General features: G+C 39.6%; 1 protein-coding gene across 1 annotated transcript; it reads right to left on the reverse strand.

The window, feature by feature from the left end:
- Positions 1 to 3442: 3442 nt before the first annotated feature.
- Positions 3443 to 16728, reverse strand: LOC109993256 (protein NLRC3). Its single transcript, XM_020646159.3, has 13 exons — positions 16673 to 16728; positions 15543 to 15625; positions 13106 to 13198; positions 12897 to 13001; positions 10763 to 10855; positions 10554 to 10658; positions 9113 to 9191; positions 8764 to 8974; positions 6833 to 8630; positions 6573 to 6746; positions 5895 to 6068; positions 5417 to 5463; positions 3443 to 5266 (listed from the first exon to the last, which is right to left on the reverse strand). Exons 2-13 carry the CDS (start codon positions 15590 to 15592, stop codon positions 4707 to 4709), a joined length of 3489 nt encoding a protein of 1162 aa, XP_020501815.1. The 5' UTR covers positions 15593 to 15625; positions 16673 to 16728; the 3' UTR covers positions 3443 to 4706.
- Between the last annotated feature and the right edge of the window lie 2323 nt (positions 16729 to 19051).

Genomic DNA, 19051 nt, shown 5'->3' on the forward strand with positions numbered 1-19051 from the left:
AAAACAATAATCTAAAAAAAAAAAGAAAAAAGATGTGAAACCTGGTCTCTCCTGTCATAGTATGAAATGTACTATGTTCAACATCCACCATGAGCTCTGACTTCTGTGAGTGTGTGTGTGTGTATTCTTAGCCGCAGCTGTGATGAGATTAGGGTGAACCTGAGGAGAGCTAATTCCTTCAAAGGCCGCACGCAATACACACACACTTATTCAAAAGCAGTGTCAAATTGTGAGCCAATTAAGGAAGAACAGGTCAGAGGAATGAGGCGAGGTCAACTCATGTTCTTTTTTTTTTTACTGCAAGGGTTTTTATTTCACAGTCTGTGTTACAATGCCACATTGAAGTACTGTCATTCATAACAAGATGCTGATAAGGATTATTGTACTGTAGGAAACTCTTGGATCGAGTAAGGATGGAACAGAGAAGACAAAGGGTTAAATGTTCCTGGAAATTGTAAGACAGTGAAAGGCTGACTCTGTTAAAGAAATAGGATGATCTGGCTTATCTAGCACTTCGCCTGCTGACAGTCCAGATGTACTATGAATTGTTATCAGTCCAAATTAAGAAAGTTTCATCTGCCAACGACGTCCCTCCCCTCCAGAGTCCTAAACTGTCAGCAGCTCTCCGTCCACCACTTTGAGATTCTTCTAGGGAGGAGGGACAAGGGCCTGCTGTTTGGAGTTGCAGGGAAAGGAAGGTGCAGAACCACGCTCAGGGTGGGAAGTATCAGCAGTGTTAAGTAAATCGATTTTTTGAATGCTAGATGCAATAATAAACACTCTCGTAATATGTTTTGTGAAAAGAGAAGAGTTACCCCTAAAGGAAAAGCTTTCTGCATGGAACAACATTTTTATAGATACAGACTGATAACAGGCATTACCTTTGAATTATGTAAGAGAATTACATGTCACATTTTTGCCCAACATATATCCAAGTAACCTATATCTCACCAAATCCTTTGATATAGACTGCAAATGTACTTTCTGCAATAATTAAACAAAATCTTTAGTACACACCGGTAGTGCAGTGGTTAGTGCACATGCACCATGTACAGAGGCTTCAGTACTTCAAGCAGACTCGAACCCGACCTGTGGCTCCTCTCCTGCATGTCATTCCCCACTTTCTCTCTCTTCCTGAACTAGATTTCTATCCACTGTCCTATCTCTAAATAAAGGCACAAAAAAGTACCAAAAGTAAATCTTAAAAAAAATCAGGGGGCCATGCTGGAAAGTCTAACTTTCAGTCAACCTTGGTGAGAAACCTAATCGCCATTCCCTTCGATCAAATCGACAAATGGGCTGGGAAATATGTCATAATCCCAAGAAGGAAACAGCTACAACTATATTAATGCTTATATCAACAATGTTGGAGGTATAAGACTCTTATCTTTCTCCCAATAGCGTAGGCTGTAGAAACTAATCATTGACTAGCTAACATGAAGTAAAAATGAACAGTAATATCAGCATGAGCTCAACTAAAGTAATACAATTATCAATGTGCTTATACAAACGTGAAAAGGAATCTAATGTCATTCTTTCACTGATAATTTAGTGATACAGTAACATGAAAATAACAGCTTCTCAGTTAACGTTATGTTGTGATCACATCATTTCTATGGCTTTGTGTTAAAGAGGAGCCTTCATTTCTAGAATCAAAAATTACATTCCTATCGTGTCCTTGACTCAGAAAGGGAAATGATAGCTAGGGTGGCTAAAAAATAATGTTTGCTGTGTCCTGATAGCAATAAAGTTTGAAATGTGGCCTGATGTCTGTTTTTTTATTTGTAGTTGCTTTTCAACCCTGTGAAATATTTTTTTTAAATCATATTCTTGAAGTTTATAGGACTTCCAATCTGCAACAAAGAGCCTTTGAGTTTCCCACTTGGAGCATGATGTCACAGGAAATTGATGGCCTGAGAGTATGGGCTTTGGGGCTTGTTTCCAGCCACCAATTAGTCTTCCAGGAGCAGCCATTTTAACTCCATAATGAATTGTTTACAGGCACCTTAGAACATGTGGATTAATGCCAAGGTAGAGCCCTCTCTCAACCTCTGGAGAGCCTGCTTAGCCTTGGTAGATCCTGTAACTCCATATAAGGAAGGAGGGAGGGTGGAGGTAAGCACAAGCAGGACTTCAAGTGTTCCAAAGTTCTTGGTAAAATGTCTTTAGAGGTTAGCTAAACCCAGAAAAAATTTAAATTAGCAACAGGAATACAACAGTACAGGTATGTTTATGTTCCGGAAAATAGATCATCCAGTACAAAACTCCTTCACAGACCAAACACTTCTCTTTACCTCGAGGATCTGTGATCTTATTGTAAGAGGGGAGGAAGTAGTTTGTCAAAGACAAAGCAATTTGTTGTTCCCTAGATATGCTAATTGAAGATTAGCATTGTGCTTGACTTAAATCAATCTAGAGACTGATAAAGCCCCAAAGCCATTTTGTTCTTGTAAGACATTATAGGAGGGGTTCCCAAACATTTTCCCTGGAGCCCCCTGCTTGTATCCAAGAAAGGAATGATAAATTAACTTTTCTAGTCTTCTGAATACAAGAAGCATTTTAACACCGCAGTTCTCACCTACTCGTTCACAGAGAGAAAGAGGTTTCTTTGTAAAGTGTCCATCAGTTCTAACTAATTCATACGTCGCTGATGAAGCAGCAGGAGCAACTTGGGGTTAAGTGTCTTAGGGACACATCAGACATGTGGCTGCAGGAGCTGGAGATCGAACCCCTGATCTTTCAGTTGAGATATCAATCAATAAATCAACTTTTATTTGTATAGTGTCAACTGATAACAAGTGTTATCTCGAGACACTTTACAAAAAGCAGGTAAAATACCTTACTCTTTGTCTGTTAACATTACAAAAGAGCAGGTAAAAGACCTTACTTATTGCTATGTTACAAAGATCCGGCCTATCCATCATGAGCACTTTAGCAAAGCAGTAAAAGTTAGTGGTAAGAAAAAACTGCCTTATTAAAAGGCAGAAATCTTCGGCTTGGAAAGATATGACCAAATGCACCACTGAGCAACCCAGGGAACCCACATGAATAAAAGTTGTTACATTACTGTCAAAAATGATCAATTTAAATTATTTTAAGTCCCCACAGAATTGGCCTCCACAAACTTTTGTGGGGACATAGATAGCTGAGTGTCTGCCAACTGAAGATCTCAAGTACTCAGCTCACCCTGCTGTAGCATGGTTATCAGCTCTACTGTTAAAAGGAAGATGATATAGGCTAAGATGAAGTCTGAAATAAGGAACTGTGCAGCTTCTGTGAAGACAACACAAAACCAGGAAGGAACTGCAGTTCCTGGGGGTTACTGGAAAAGTGAGGAACATACTGCATGACAAGGGGGGTGGGACTGAGGACAGATATAAACAGAAAATAAAAAACACTTCCAATAAAAATGAGATTGTTTAACAAATACAGACTCTTAAGATGTTTTTTTTCATAGATAAGTTTATTCTTAAGTTGAAGTGTGTTTAACAAATTGGGCATTTCCCAAAAAAACACTGAAACAAACACTAACAAACACTAACTGGTTTTGACCACTAAGGACTTTGTTGGGAAGAAGGCAAGATGCCATGAAAGCTGAGGTTCCCAACAAATAGCCCAATGTCTGAATTAAAGCAGCATATAAATAAATTACACAAGATGGGACGTGATATCTAAAAGGGTGATGAGATTCATGTTATTGAACACATGACAAACAGTTAAAAAGAACAATGTGTAGCTTTAATTAGTCAATATTAAAATCAGAGAGAATAAAAGATCACATCATGTTATAGCTGATAATGATGAATATGGTTATCACAATATATAAAATAAGACAGTAAAGGAGGTATTTTTGTGGACCCTGACAGTATTATAGAAATGTCAAAAATTATCAGCCTACTCATCATATTACTGCTTTAAATTTAAATATCCAGCAAGTCTCACGCTCGAGTAGTTTCCAACATTTCTCCTAAAAGACTTTTGCTTAAAGTTTTAACTTTAAATCTTACTGAGAAGGTTTTTCACAAACAACTTTTTCAACGCAACGTTAAGTTTTAGGTTCAGTCGATTAAAAAATTGGGGAAAAAAATTCAATCACCTTCCCTAAAACTGTTTTTTTTTAGAAGAAATTGAAAACGAGCAGCCACAGTTCATCCCTTTTACCCACTAACTGTTTACACCTTAATAAAAGACCAAGGTTAATACAGAATGTACGCAGGTATGTACAGTATCTCCAGGGTTTTTTGTTCCCTTTTAAATTTAATGACCATATATATATTGTAACAAGTTTGACAAAGTTTAATTTGGGGTGCCAGTCAGAGTCAAGTCTGACAAATAAAAATTAAATGCAAACAAAACATAGTCAACCTGCACAAAATATGACATACGCAGGAGCCACAAAACAATCAAACAAAACAGCAAGGCAATTTCAATAAAATGTATTTTCGCAATTTATATCAACCACACTGCAAACTAAATGAAAGTGCACAATGTGTGTGCGCGTTTCACAGTCTCTGTTTGTAAGCCAAGTCCCTTCCGGCAAAAGTCTGCTCCGGTGTACCCACAACCCACAGTTCAGTCCATTTCAGTTCAATGTTCAAACTACAAAACAAAAGCTCTGCTCCGGGTTTTACCGCGGGCCTCGAAAACAAATATATATACATATAAATATATAAATACAAGTTGTTGTCTGACACAGATCCTCCCTCCTAGAGAGAACACAGAGATGCTGAAGAACCAAATCTGTTCGGCCAGAAACCCAACCCAAACCCAGGATACAGAGGTTCAGTGAAGGTGGTGTTGGACGTGTGGAGGTTGATCAGTTTATCAGATGAGACTTCGTAGAAGGACAGAGTGCCAGCAGGACAGTCCACATACACTGCTACTCTGTTAGAGAGGAGGGAGGAGGAGGAGGAGGAGGAGGAGGTAATGTATATGGCTTTGTTATTGTGCCAGAGACAGTAACCGTCTTCGGAGCACTCCAGACTCCAGGACTGATCATTCCTCCCGAACCTGCTGTCATATCTGTCTCCTCTCCTGCTGATTCCTCTGTAGCTCACTGATACATACACCAGTCCACTCCACTCCACCTCCCAGTAACAACGTTCAGTCAGGCCAGTTTGACACAGCAACTGAGGACACTTGTCAAATCTATTGGGATGATCAGGATAAGACTGATCCTCCATCACATATGTCCCCCTTCTGTTTCCGTCAGCTAGTTCGATGTTTCCGTTTACAGTGTTCGTGTCAAAAGTGAGTTCACAGGAATCTGATGGATACAATGAGAAGGAGCTGCAGTTATTGATCGCTCATCTGATCACAGTCTGACACCCTCATGACATCAGAAAGATGAATAAGTGAAGTCACAGATTGAAAGTGGTTGAATGCTATTTTTATGAATAAATCAAAACACACTCACACTTCCTCAGACCTGGTGTCAACCACTGAACTCCACCAGGCTCCAACCTGAAAGGAGCATGAGGTCAGTCCAGCATTAACCCTTTCAGCATCAGATTATCTTATCACATTATGCACAGTGGCTGGTTATTCTCTGCAAGTAAATGAACATCTTCACATGTAGCACAATCAATGAGCTGTTGCTCGTTTAGTGAAGGGGAATTCCTTAAAATTGGAAGATGATTGCATTATTATCAACAATTTATATCTAAGAATAATTGAAAATGTTATAGTTGTGAAAGTACATATAATGCAACCACTAATCACATCCTGTCTCCAAGCAACAGACAGTGAAACCATTTACACAAAGACCTTTTTTTCCACTATAGTCACAAATGTCACATTTTTTAAGGGTTATTTTACATTATACAGTATGTTACACATTGACGTATTGTCATTTATAACATGTTACTGAGAACCTTGTTTTAGGTTTGCCATACCTAAGAGTGTTAAGTCTCCACTCTGGCTTCTCCAGTCCAGCAGAAAGCACCTTCACTCCAGACTCTCCTGGATGATTGAAGCTCAGGTCCAGCTTTCTCAGATAGTAAGGATTGAAGCTCAGAGCTGAGGCCAGAGAAGCAGAGCCTACTTCTGTGATCAGACAGCCTGACAGCCTGCAAATATACAGAACATCAGCTGAGGGTACTGTGAGTGTTTTTAAGTTGACAGAAGTATTGCAATACCCTCAAAGGTTAAACTAAAGCTCCTGTGAGGAGTAAAAAGCTGGCTATGAAACAGATCGAAATGAATGTAGTCTTTATGGGTCTTTATGACCTTCAAAAGCAAACAAAAATCATAAGGAAGATGTAAATTCTGTTATTTGTACAGTCTAAAACTGCTGCTGGATGGTAGGTGTCACATGAAGTGATTAACTGCGTGACGCTGAAACATTTTATTTTTTTGTAGTTTCCATGGCAATGATTCTTGATAAGTGAAATACTTGAAGAAAGCAGAATGAGATTTTTGTACAAAAATAACCCAAAAATAACAACACTACTGGTAGCTCTCTGATCCTTATGAGACGTGTTGATAGACAGAAAGACACCTAAAATGTGTATCCATTACTGTAAATCATTCAGTTGAATTCATCAGTTGCAAAAGGGTCTACAGATTCTGACCTGAGAGTTTCCAGAGTGCATTGTGGACTCTTGAGTGCTTCAGAAAGCAGCTTGACTCCTGAATCCTGAAGGTCGTTGTTACTCAGGTCCAGGTCTCTCAGACTACAAGACGGGCAGCTCAGAACTAAAGACAGAGCCTTAAAGCTTTTCTCTGAGAGGTTGCAGCCACTCAGCCTAAAGAGACAATGATGAGAGGAGTGAATATTTTTGACATCTTTTAACAGTGACAGTGTATTTACTATTCCTCATGTTGTGCTTACTGAGCTTTGTTGGAGACTTTGACCACTGGCAGCAGCCTCAGAAGAGCCTCCTCTGAGGCAGAGTATTTCTTCAGGTCAAACACATCCAGGTCTTTTTCAGATGAAAGTAAGATGAAGACCAGAGCTGACCAGTGAGCAGGTGAAAGTTCATTGGCAGAAAGTCTTTCTGATCTCAGGCACTGTTGGATCTCCTCCACTAGTGAACGATCATTCAGTTCGTTCAGACAGTGGAACAGATTGATGCTCTTCTCAGAAGAGAGATCTTCACTGATCTTCATCTTGATGTACTCGACTGTTTCCTGATTTATCTGAGAACTACTTTCAGTCGTTACCAGCAGGCCTTGCAGGAGAGTCTGGTTGGTCTGCAGAGAAAGGCCCACAAGGAAGCGGAGGAACAAGTCCAAGTGTCCATTTTGGCTCTTTGAAGCTTTATCCACAGCACTCTGGTAGAACTGTGTCATTGCACCTTTGTGTTTCTTCATTTGAGAATTATTGGATGTTGTTTGTCCTTCAGCTAGCAGATTGACTCCAGAGTTAATGAAGGTCAGATGGACATGAAGAGCAGCCAGAAACTCCTGAACGCTCAGATGGACAAAGCAGAACACCTTATCTTGGTACAGTCCTTTCTCCTCTTTAAAGATCTGTGTGAACACTCCTGAGGTCAAGGGGGCTGCTCTGATATCGATGCCGCACTCTGTCAGGTCTGAGTCATAGAAGATCAGGTTTCCTTTCTGCAGCTGCTCGAAAGCCAGTTTTCCCAGAGACTCAATCATCTTCCTGCTCTCTGGACTCCAGTGTGGATCTGTGTCAGCTCCTCCATTAAACTTCATGTTCTTCCGTTTGGTCTGAACCACCAGGAAGAGGATGTACATCTCAGTCAGGGTCTTGGGCAGATCTCCTCCTGCTCTGGTTTTAAACACATCCTCAGAAACTGTAGCAGTGATCCAGCAGAAGACCGGAATGTGGCACATGATGTTTAGGATTGGTGATGTCTTGATTTGGGAGATAGTTCTGCTGGCTTGTTTCTTGTCACTGAATTTCTTCCTGAAGTACTCCTCCTTCTGTGGATCAGTGAACCCTCTGACCTCTGTCACCCTATCAATATACTCAGGAGGGATCTGATTGGCTGCTGCAGGTCGTGTGGTTATCCAGAGGCGAGCAGAGGGAAGCAGTTTCCCCCTGATGAGGTTAGTCAGCAGCACATCCACTGACGTGGAATCTGTGACATCAGTCAGGGTCTGGTTGTTTTTAAAGTCCAGAGGAAGTCGACACTCATCCAGACCGTCAAAGATGAATAAAACCTTGTATTCTTCAAACCTCCAGATTCCTGCTTCTTTGGTTTCAGTAAAGAAGTGATGAACAAGTTCAACCAAGCTGAACTTTTTGTCTTTCAGCACATTCAGCTCTCTGAAAGTGAATGGAAACACAAACTTTATGTCCAGGTTGGCTTTATCTTCAGCCCAGTCCAGAGTGAACTTCTGGGTTAAGACTGTTTTCCCGATGCCAGCCACTCCCTTTGTCATCACTGTTCTGATTGGCACATCTCTTCCAGGGGAGGGTTTAAAGATGTCTTCTTGTCTTATTGTTGTTTCTGGTTTGCATTGCTTTCTGAATGCTGTTTCAATCAGTCTGACCTCATGTTCTTCATCAATCCCCCCCTCTGTGATGTAGAGCTCTGTGTAGATCTGGTTTAGAAAGGTTTGGTTTCCTGCTTTAACGATCCCCTCAAAAACACGCTGGAACATCTCCTTCAGGTAAGATTTCAGTCTACGCTGTGCGCAAACTTGAACAGGATACCCTGAAAGAACACAAAGGAACTTTTATTTACTTGATAAATGAGTATAAGAACATATATTTTTGAGATATTTTGAGATTTCTGTGAATATGTTTTGTTTATCCAGCATGTTGAAAATGAAAAGAACTCGTCTTACTGCACTGCAGACAGTCAGCCAGCTCCTCCTGCTTCATTTTTCTCAGGAAGTACAATGTGATCTTTAGAACGGCATCTCTGCTGCCGCTCTTCTGTGCTGCATCCTCCTCATACCTCTGGCTCTCTAAGCACTGTGAGAAGTCTGAACTCAGGACCTTTTGGATCTTCTTCAGCTCGTCCTTTACAAAAGCGACAATATCATCCTCCAGGGCCTGAAATAGAAAATGACAACGGAAGACACAATCAAACTACAAATTATTGAAACAACAGCTCCTTAAAAGGTTGCAGGGAAGGGATAATTGTGGCACACCAACATGTAAATGTACGGTAGTTGCTGAAGATGTACAGACCATGAATATGGAGTCGAGGTGTGATTGATGCTGCTGCGCAGACTGACCTCCAGGAGCTTCTGCGCTATGCTCATCGTTTCTGTGGAATAATCACAAAGAAAAATCTCATCTTGTTTGTGTCCACAAAGAGAAAAACACAAGATAAACTTCCAAAAGTTACTATTTCAATGTCAATGGCAAATTAGATTAAATTGTGTAGTATTGTGAAGCCGACAGAGAATAAACAGCTCAGTCTGCAGGTGTTTGACAACTCAAAGCGCTTTCACACTGCAGGTCACACCTACCCACCCTGATGGCAGAGGCTGCTGCTGTATGTAAAGTGTTTATCAGTATGAACTCATTCAATTCATTCACACGCCGCTGACGAAGCAGCGGATGCAACTTGGGGTTCGGTGTCTTGCCCAAAAACATATCAGACATGTTGCTGCAGGAGCCAGGGACCGAGCCCTCGAACTTCCAGTTGAGAGGCAACCGACTCTACCACTGAGCCACAGCCGCAAAGTGTTTTAAATCATTAGTGATCTTCGCTTAGTTCCAACAGCTCCCCGGCCCCCACAGCATTTCCTCTGTCACTGTAAAGTACTTAAGTGCCCAAGGGCAAGGCACCTAGAACCCCCAGCTACTCTAGTGGACCTGCTCAGACTTTAGAGGACTGGGCAGCTCCAACATTGTCAGGTTGGTAGAGGTAGGTGTGAGGCAGCAAAGAAAAGGGACAAAGTGCAGACAGTAAGTAACAGAGGAACAGTCAGATCTGCTGACAAAGGGGTGGCAGCACATTGATCTTTCCAGTCAGTCCTGACTTCACTACTTCTCCATTCCTTTCACTGGTCACTTCTCATGACACTAAGAGGAAGAAATGATTAAGGTATTTTGACCAAAGTTCATGTGAGGGGCCGCACCTTTACATTGTTCATTTTACTTTTTCACATTTTATTCTCACAGCACTGATCAGATCCGAAAATATATCAGTTAAAAAAGCTTGGATGACTCAATATATGGACACTCTGCCATTACGCTTTGTACAGTAATTAAATGCCTATCTTTACTGCAGATCACAGCTTAACACCACTTAACAGTTCTCTCTCAGCATTTTTTTGTCCCTTTTCATTAAAACAGGTGATTTCAATGCTGACTGTCTTTATGAGTGGATATCTGATCATGTGCCACTGCAGGTACAAACACCTCTGATGACTGAAATGGTATGAAAATATACTATTTATTAGAACTTCATTGAACCTCACTTGAATTTTTTTCCCCAAACTATTCTTTTAATATATAATAATTTTAGGAGGATTCATTGACCTTCTCACGTAGTACTCCGACTATTTCTAAGGAGTTAAAAACAAAACGATTTCTCTCAATGACAGACAGCTTTCAACAACAAAGAAACAGTTTGTTATGTCAAGATATTTTTTCACTCATACTATCAGATACAACTTACAGCGGACCAGCAGATGGAGGTTCTCCTTTAAACGTTTCCTTTGATCGGCTGGTTTTAATGGACAGACCAGTGGGTTCAGAAGTGTCTGGTCTCTGCTGGAGGAGCCTGAAAACATAAGCAGCTCAGATAAACATGCAGTTTGGACAGAAAACTGATCTTACCTTTAATTGATGACTAGATCTCTTTTTCCATTTTTTTTAAATCATTACCTTTCATAGTCAGGATGTTTAAACGTAAGAGGAACATCCATTGACGTAAAGGACAAACAACTGGGTTCACAGCCGTGCAGCATCGGATCAATTCTGTAAGAAAGAAAGAGACTAAAGTTTAAATAAATCACAGAACTTCTCGTTGAATTGAAGACTTATATGTTAAATTTAAACATTTTGAATACTACAAAGCCCTTGAGGTCCACTAAGGTGATCATTTTTATCTTGTAAATATATCAATGATTCCACTTACCATCAGTTGCCATCAATCGTCATTTTCCCCATTATTTACAAGTATTCTACTATTTTAACAGTTATTTTAACATTTAACAGATTTAATCTTTAATTGCTTTCATTTTTGTAAACATTGCAGATAAAGTCGGCCCTAGTGTTGATCAGAATTACATCAGACACACTGATTGAGACTATTAGCTCTCCATGCATTCAAATTTCTTGCATCTTTATAAATTGACCACTTTTTCTCCAAGTACAGGTATTCCAATTGTCTATGACCAATTATCAAGACCATTGAAACCTGTTAAAAATGAAGATGGGGTTGAAATGGCTGCCTTGAGAATAAAAGATGACCAAATATGTGAACCAGTCACAACTTCTATTGCAACAGGAACTCAACACAGAAGATGCCAGAAGAAACAGCTGGAGAAGCTAGCGAGCAATTGTGCATTTTGTGCCTGGGATATTGACCTGACTTGGGCATGTACTTGACTTTTAAATTAGGTAAGTGCTACTTGTTGGGACGGTTTCAATGGCAAATAAGACAGACTGTACATGAATACAGTACTATATTAAACCACATTCAGATCACCTCAAATGGAGACACTGATGATTCTTATGTTTGATTATCCAACCCAAGAATTGCCACCTTAACGTGGTGGATGGGGTTTGCGTGTCCTGGTGAACCCGGGAGCTGTGTTGTTGGGGACCCTAGCCCCTGGTAGAGTCTCCCAAGGCAAAGTGGTCCCAGGGGAGGGACTAGACTATGAGTGGTTCAACAAAACCCCTATGAAGCGGCAAAAATGTGAACCAGTCACCTCGTCCGGAAGAGGGAAACCCAGGCACCCCTCCTGGAGCCAGACAGGGGGGGAGCTCCAAAGTAGATAGTGAATGGACTTGAGCTTGAATAGTTCTTTTCGAGTCCTCAGACTAATCAAAACAATTTTACACTGCAGGTCACACCTACACATTCACACACTGATGGTAGAGGCTGCTGTCAAGTGAGACCATCAGAAGTAACTAATCCCATTCATACACATTCATACATTGCCAACGAAGCAGCAGGAGCAACTTGGGGTTAAGTGACTTGCCCAAGGACACATTGGACATGTGGCTGCAGGAGCTGGGGATCAAACCCTTGACCTTCCGGTTGAGAGACGACTCTACCAACTAAACCGCCCCTAAAGGGGGGCATCTGGCGGCAGGGCTCTCCTACATGGGGCCTGGTCGGGCTCAGCCCTAAACAAAAACATGGAGCCGCCGCCCTGTAGGGTCAGGTACATGCCTCATCCTTAGAGATAGGGTGAGGAGGTCAGACATTCGAGGCCACTCCTTCACATCAAAAGGAGTCAGTTAAGGTGGTTCGGGCATCTAATTAGGATGCCTCCTAGATGCCTCCCTTTGGAGGTTTATGGGCACGTCAAACTGGGAGGAGACCCCGAGGAGACCCAGAGTTCACTGGAGGGACTATATATCCCGTCTGGCATGGGAATACTTAGGAATGAACAGCTGGAAAAGAGAGAGGGAAGTCTAGGTTGGCGGTGCGCTGCCACTGCGACACAAACTCGAGCCAAGTGGAAGAAAAAGGATGGATGGATGGTATGACATCGTTCATACTAGTAACTGTCTAGCAGGCGCCCACACGTACTCTCATATGTGGTAGTCAATATACTATTTATTAGAACTTCATTGAACCTCACTTGAATTTTTTTTCCCAAACTATTCTTTTAATATATAATAATTTTAGGAGGATTCAATGACCTTCTCACGTAGTACTCCGACTATTTCTAAGGAATTAAAAACAAAACGATTTCTCTCAATGACAGACAGCTTTCAACAACAAAGAAACAGTTTGTTATGTCAAGATATTTTTTCACTCATACTATCAGATACAACTTACAGCGGACCAGCAGATGGAGGTTCTCCTTTAAACGTTTCCTTTGATCGGCTGGTTTTAACGGATAGACCAGTGGGTTCAGAAGTGTCTGGTCTCTGCTGGAGGAGCCTGAAAACATAAGCAGCTCAGATAAACATGCAGTTTGGACAGAAAACTGATCTTACCTTTAATTGATGACTAGATCTCTTTTTCCATTTTTTTTAAATCATTACCTTTCATAGTCAGGATGTTTAAACGTAAGAGGAACATCCATAGACGTAAAGGACAAACAACTGGGTTCACAGCCGTGCAGCATCGGATCAATTCTGTAAGAAAGAAAGAGACTAAAGTTTAAATAAATCACAGAACTTCTCGTTGAATTGAAGACTTATATGTTAAATTTAAACATTTTGAATACTACAAAGCCCTTGAGGTCCACTAAGGTGATCATTTTTATCTTGTAAATATATCTATGATATGATAATACCATCAGTTGCCATCAATCGTCATTATTCCCCATTATTTGCAAGTTACCTTCTATTTTAACAGTGTGGATATAGTTCATTATGTATTCTTGTCAGCATTACACTGGGATTGGTATTTTGTGCAAAACACGAGCGCCCTCTGCTGGGGCCCCTGAAGACTAAACAGTCCATGTTATGTTGATATGTAATAATCTAAAATACATTAAAATCACGACATTTTCTTGGTAAAAGTACTATTCATACATGTTTCAGAGAACCTCCAAATTGAATATAGAACACTTTTGTGATAATATCAATTTGCTGTAGAGTAATTATGGCTCACCAGGTTAAATCATGGCTTCATCTTTAATTTCTGTGGTGTAGCTCACTAACAAACTGTTTTTTAAGACGAGTCAAAATCCAGGAGTAGTACACTGGAGGTGCTTATAGTTAAAGATGCACCGATCCACATTGTTTCAGTTCTGATCCGATTCCAATACGTACAGATACCGTCATTTTTATTATCATAACTAATAGGATTATTGTTGTTGTTGGTATCATGTGTAAGGCTATATAAAGTTGTAGTAAACCTGGGATTGTATACAAACAGGAAGCAGCACCAACCGTCAGGTTTTCAAATGAAATGTTTCAAACTGAAGTGTAAGAATTGTCATTTTGATCATATAGAAGGAGCTGTTCCATCTCGACTGATCGTCTTAATGTACTGTAGATTATTTGTGGACACTTCTTATAGTTCAGTAATATTTAAAGTTCTCAACGATCTTTCTTGATGAGTGACGTGGATGACGTTGATCGGGACCATCAGTCCGATATTCGATACGTAAATCATGTCAATGTTGGACCTGATCCCAATATTAGATGGTATCCGTCCCATCTCTGTTTATAGTGAGGTGTTCATGTCATTTAGCAGGATATGATATAAATCCTTGAGCTGCACTATGATATGTAAATAATGACTGAATATGGATTATAATAAAGAATGGACACTGGAGAGAGGTAACAGCACCATCCAGTTAAAAAAGACAATGTGACTCTTTATTATGGTCAATATGGTCCAGGGCAGGTTCCTATTACTGTCTAGTCTCATAATGTACAGAGCATGAGTGCATCAGCCCTGACAAGTTGTTAAGTGTAAGGTGGATAAAATCAATCACGCTGCACTAGCAGACTTTTTAATCAATTACATACAAATAGACATCTGAAAAGTGACTGCATAGAGTAAAGTGAAACAGAATGGCGTTAAATATCTTAAAGGTGCACTCTGGAGTTTTGGTAGAGAAATGTGGTAAGTGGAGAAATTTACAGATCATGTGGTATATGTTCATAACTCTATACACAAACTGTCGTCTGGAGAAAATGCGTAACACTGTTTGAAGATAAAATGCTACGTGAGAGGTTATGGTGGTGGGCCCGCAACAGTGAAACTGTAACTCTCCTGGTAGCTTTTTAGCTCCAAACAGTGTTCCAGGGACACATTTTTTTCTTTGAATAAAGTTTGTTTATTTAGTTCAGAAAATATAGCATAGAATTGTTTCACTTCTCCAACTTTTAAATTTCACTAAATCTACATAGTGCACCTTTACCCAGTAGTTTGGTTCGGGTACTTTCCTTTACATTGGGAATGTGATCACACTTGAGTCTTGACAGTCAAGAATGCAGATAAACTCGTCTCCATGCAGAATGACGTGAAATATGTTGAACAGAACATGTTGTCTTGAATGCGTTTGGTTAAACGCTGTATTTCATGTCAGGGGATTTTTTTTCCATAATGTGGTAATGTTATTCTTAAAAGCGGCAGTGGTTCGAATCTGACCGCTTCCATTTGTTGCATGTCATCCCCCACTCTCTCCCTCCTCCCAACATTTCCTGTCTCTCTTCAGCTGGCCTTTCCAATAAAGGCAAAAAATGGCCCAAAAAATATCTTTAGAGAAAGAAAAGCTACTCTTGAATAAACTCAAAGGTTGTTGGGTTCCTCGTTTTCTGAGCCCGAACATGTTTTGAAAATAGGGTTTAATTCTTTTTATATTCAATTGATTGACTCATACACATGTTTTTGTTTGGTCATTGTGACGCTTGGCCTGGCAGTTTCACTTCCTGATGTTCATCTGAGGTCACTTGCCCTGTTTTATTACAGACTGCTACACACTTCTGAGGAGATTCATGTCTTTGTTGTTGTTTTTCTCACGTCTTTCTTTTAGAGGTGGGGACATCCTCTCTGTCCTCCCTCCGATCCATACAGGAGCTCCCACCTTCACCCAAACACAACACCTGTGAAGAGAGTGTACTCATGTGACAAACATTACTCCTGTCATCAGGAGACCATATATATTTCTGGTTATTTGAGCTAAAAGAGACAGCAAACATTAACAAACTGTGTTAATCTTCTGTGTTTCAAGTAAATATTCCAGATTTAACTCCACATTTTACCAAATGTGTAAAAGTCTTCCCAGATTACAAATTATGTTTAGTTTAACATTTCCAAAGATGATATTGAAGTGTCTTATACTGTGTTAAGTCTTTTTATAAAGTGTTTAGTACTGATTGTAATGATCAGCTTTCTGTCCAACAGAAAGGCTTTGGTAATTACATGTGTCCTAATATGTCCAGAATTTGTTAAATTTAATTGATTCTAATCACAACTTTTGAAACTTGGATTTTGAATCTTACTGATATTTCTGATCAGCTTCAGATTATAACATTAAAAGTTTTTATAACAAGAAATTACACTTTAGTACCCCATGAAACTTTTTGTATCAACAATTATTTTGTAATAACTTAACATTGTACTCTTTTTCTTTCACTGTTTGCTGAGAATCTTAATTAAAGTAAATTGTTTGATCCTCGGAGGGGAAATTCAGTTTGACACTAATGTTAAGACACACACACAAAGGAAGAGAAACAAACCAGTCACAGACTGAGAATACAATTCATGTGAACACTTCATCATGAGTTTGATAACGATGAAGACAAAACACATTCACAACAGTTTCCAGAGAAAAAGAGCTGTAGTGTCACAACGAAACTTTGACATTCACAATGCCTTGAAGACGGAGAACTTCGTTTTTTACTTCTATCTCACACTAACAGGTTTCTCAACATCCTAATACAAGACCCATATCTCTCTTGATCCACTACTTCCTGTCAGAGCGTCTAATCGCAGCTCATGAAATAACCCAAAACAATCATCATCAAATGCTTCAAATAAGTGTTAGCAGAGCTGAGAATAGTTCCGCTCTTTTACTGGAGCTTCAAAATAAATCAATAAAGACAACATGAACACAGAGTCACTGAGGAGTCAAATAGAGAATCACAAACCGTAGATGAGGACAAAGCTGCGACACGATGAACACCACTTTCCAAAGTGAAACTAAACTGAGCATCACTCAGGGAGTGGCTCCCAGGTCACGGGGGTGTCAACGTCATTACCACGTCATAACAACACCCATAACAACGGTGAAGAAAACAGGAATGTCTACTGACTCCTCACTTCTTCTTCTTTTGTATTTCCAGCAGACTAGATGCCTGTCTTAAATTCAGCTCTAGATTCTGCTGACTCATGCAGGAATGGCATGATGTAGCCTTTGCATGAACATCATATATTTACCCCCACTAATCATATCTAGGCTAATTTAAATAACTGCTAACATAACATATCAAAGTATATTTTTAACTTAAAAAAGTAACAAAACAGAGTGCAACATATACATCCTGGAGGCTAAATTCTTCAACAATTCAAATAGAAAGTGTTCGTCCAAAGTCACAATTTGTAGAAGGCTACTAGCTCAAATAAATCTGCCACAATGTAGGCCTAAAAAAGCTAGCCTCAAATAGTGGGGTGTCAGCAATGGCCTGCAGGTTGTAGGTGAAGCCCCAGACCAATATATGGAGCACATTTAATAAGCAAACACAGCAGCAGAATGTCCCAGAAAGATATCACATCATGGTCAAGTTGACATGAGAAGAGACTCAAACTGCTCTCAGTGTAAATATGAATGAAAAGCTATTTTAAGAAAACCATTCAAACAGCTGTTCACATTAAAAGTAGACAATCTGCTCTCTATATACTCCATGTTTATCAACTTAATTTAACAGGCTGCTTTTCTCATTTGAGGGATAACATGCAAACAATTGTAACACGTGTAAATACTCTGACAAATGTCCGCAGCAGTAGACTTTTATCAAATGATCACAGGAGGGCCACTGATGATCTCGCTAAGTATGATACTGTGACTGTGGAAGAACAAAGGTTTTGATGAATGTTCCTGCAGTAGTGCTGCACTTTTTCCTGCTCCTGATGGCTGCAGGTGTTTCATACCTGTCATACCTATCTCATATTTTTGGATATACATAACAGGGTGATTCACTAACAAAGACCAATGTTGAAGAAAGATATTGATTTAGAACAGTTTATTGAACTACGCAGGCCAGAGATAGAAGTAATAAGTGAAGTTGGATGAAAAAAAAGAGTTTCGCTTATCTGTTCCTCTATAATGCAAACGTGTCTTTTGTTCTTTTTGTATCCGTCCATTGGTCTAACCTGCAGCCTCCTGAGTGTTCACCCTGTACGTACCCTGTATTGTCTCTCTCTGATCCTCTACAGAGCATATGTTGACCTGACTATCTCAAATACAAAAGCACGTTCGATAGCAGCTCTGCACTAACAGGAAGCGATAACAGTGGTTTGAACTTTCTTCCACTTTAACATTCAGTGTTTTCTTATCTGTGATCTAAACAACAACAAACATTTGTGTATGAAGAAAAAACTCTATAATTCACTGTAATGCAGACGGTAGCTCACATGAAAGAATTCCTTCCTACCACAGTGAATTCATGGCTGAGATATTATTCAGGTTTAAGGAAAGAAACAGACGAAACAGAAATAAAGTTCTATTAAAAAAACAATCCATGTGCCCATGAGTTGTTGTCTGTGTCTGGGTTTAAATCAGCCTCTCAAGGGCCATCCAGAGGTCTACAGAGAATTTCAGATCTGACATTTGCCTCATGGAAAATACATGTACAGAAAAGTACTCCAGGGGTTACTTGGGGAAACATCATTCCTTCTTCTCCTTTTTTCTTAATTATGGCAGCTAGCACTTGGTGTCAAGCTGCATTACCGCCACAAAGAGTTCTGCTTACCTGGTAGCCATCTTGAACGTACTGGCAGATGTGTTGCTTCATTCTAAATCAAAATGTATCAAAATTCTTTGTGCATGTGTAAACAGTCTCAAAAATGTTGCGGAGTATGAGAACATCAGTCAGGGACACTTCAATTTTCCATAATTTTTACATTATTATTATACATGAATATTCGGTTTATACATTTTCTGTCATTTGAAAACGTCTAGTATAGATTACATTATTTTTTTCCAGAATATTTTCAATTTACTCTGTTTAAATTACAAAAAAACATTCAGTCAGAGCTGGATGAGTTGTGGTAATGAGAATTTCAGCAGAAAATGCAATTAAAAACTATAATAATTAATTCTTATGTTGAAATTACTCTTTGTGCAAGGTAGAGAATATTGTTGTCTTTATTATAATATTAAGTTATATAACAAAATTTCAAACAAAGTTTTATATTTAGAATCATTACTGCCATGGTACTTTAATGGTTTCATGAGAATGACCCACATACTGTGGATATTGGACCAAAGTTTTAACCCCTTAGTAAAAAAAAGAAAAGAAACTTCTCAT

This window comes from Labrus bergylta, chromosome 10, assembly GCF_963930695.1.
Source record: "Labrus bergylta chromosome 10, fLabBer1.1, whole genome shotgun sequence".
NCBI classification, from domain to species: Eukaryota; Metazoa; Chordata; class Actinopteri; order Labriformes; family Labridae; genus Labrus; species Labrus bergylta.

Coding starts and splice junctions, on each gene's coding strand:
- LOC109993256 (XM_020646159.3), bottom strand. CDS start 15,592: ATGGATCGGAGGGAGGACAGAGAGGATGTCCCCACCTCTAAAAGAAAG. Junction 13,002..13,105: donor AAACATCCTGACTATGAAAG/GTAATGATTTAA, acceptor TTATGTTTTCAG/GCTCCTCCAGCAGAGACCAG. Junction 10,659..10,762: donor AAACATCCTGACTATGAAAG/GTAATGATTTAA, acceptor TTATGTTTTCAG/GCTCCTCCAGCAGAGACCAG.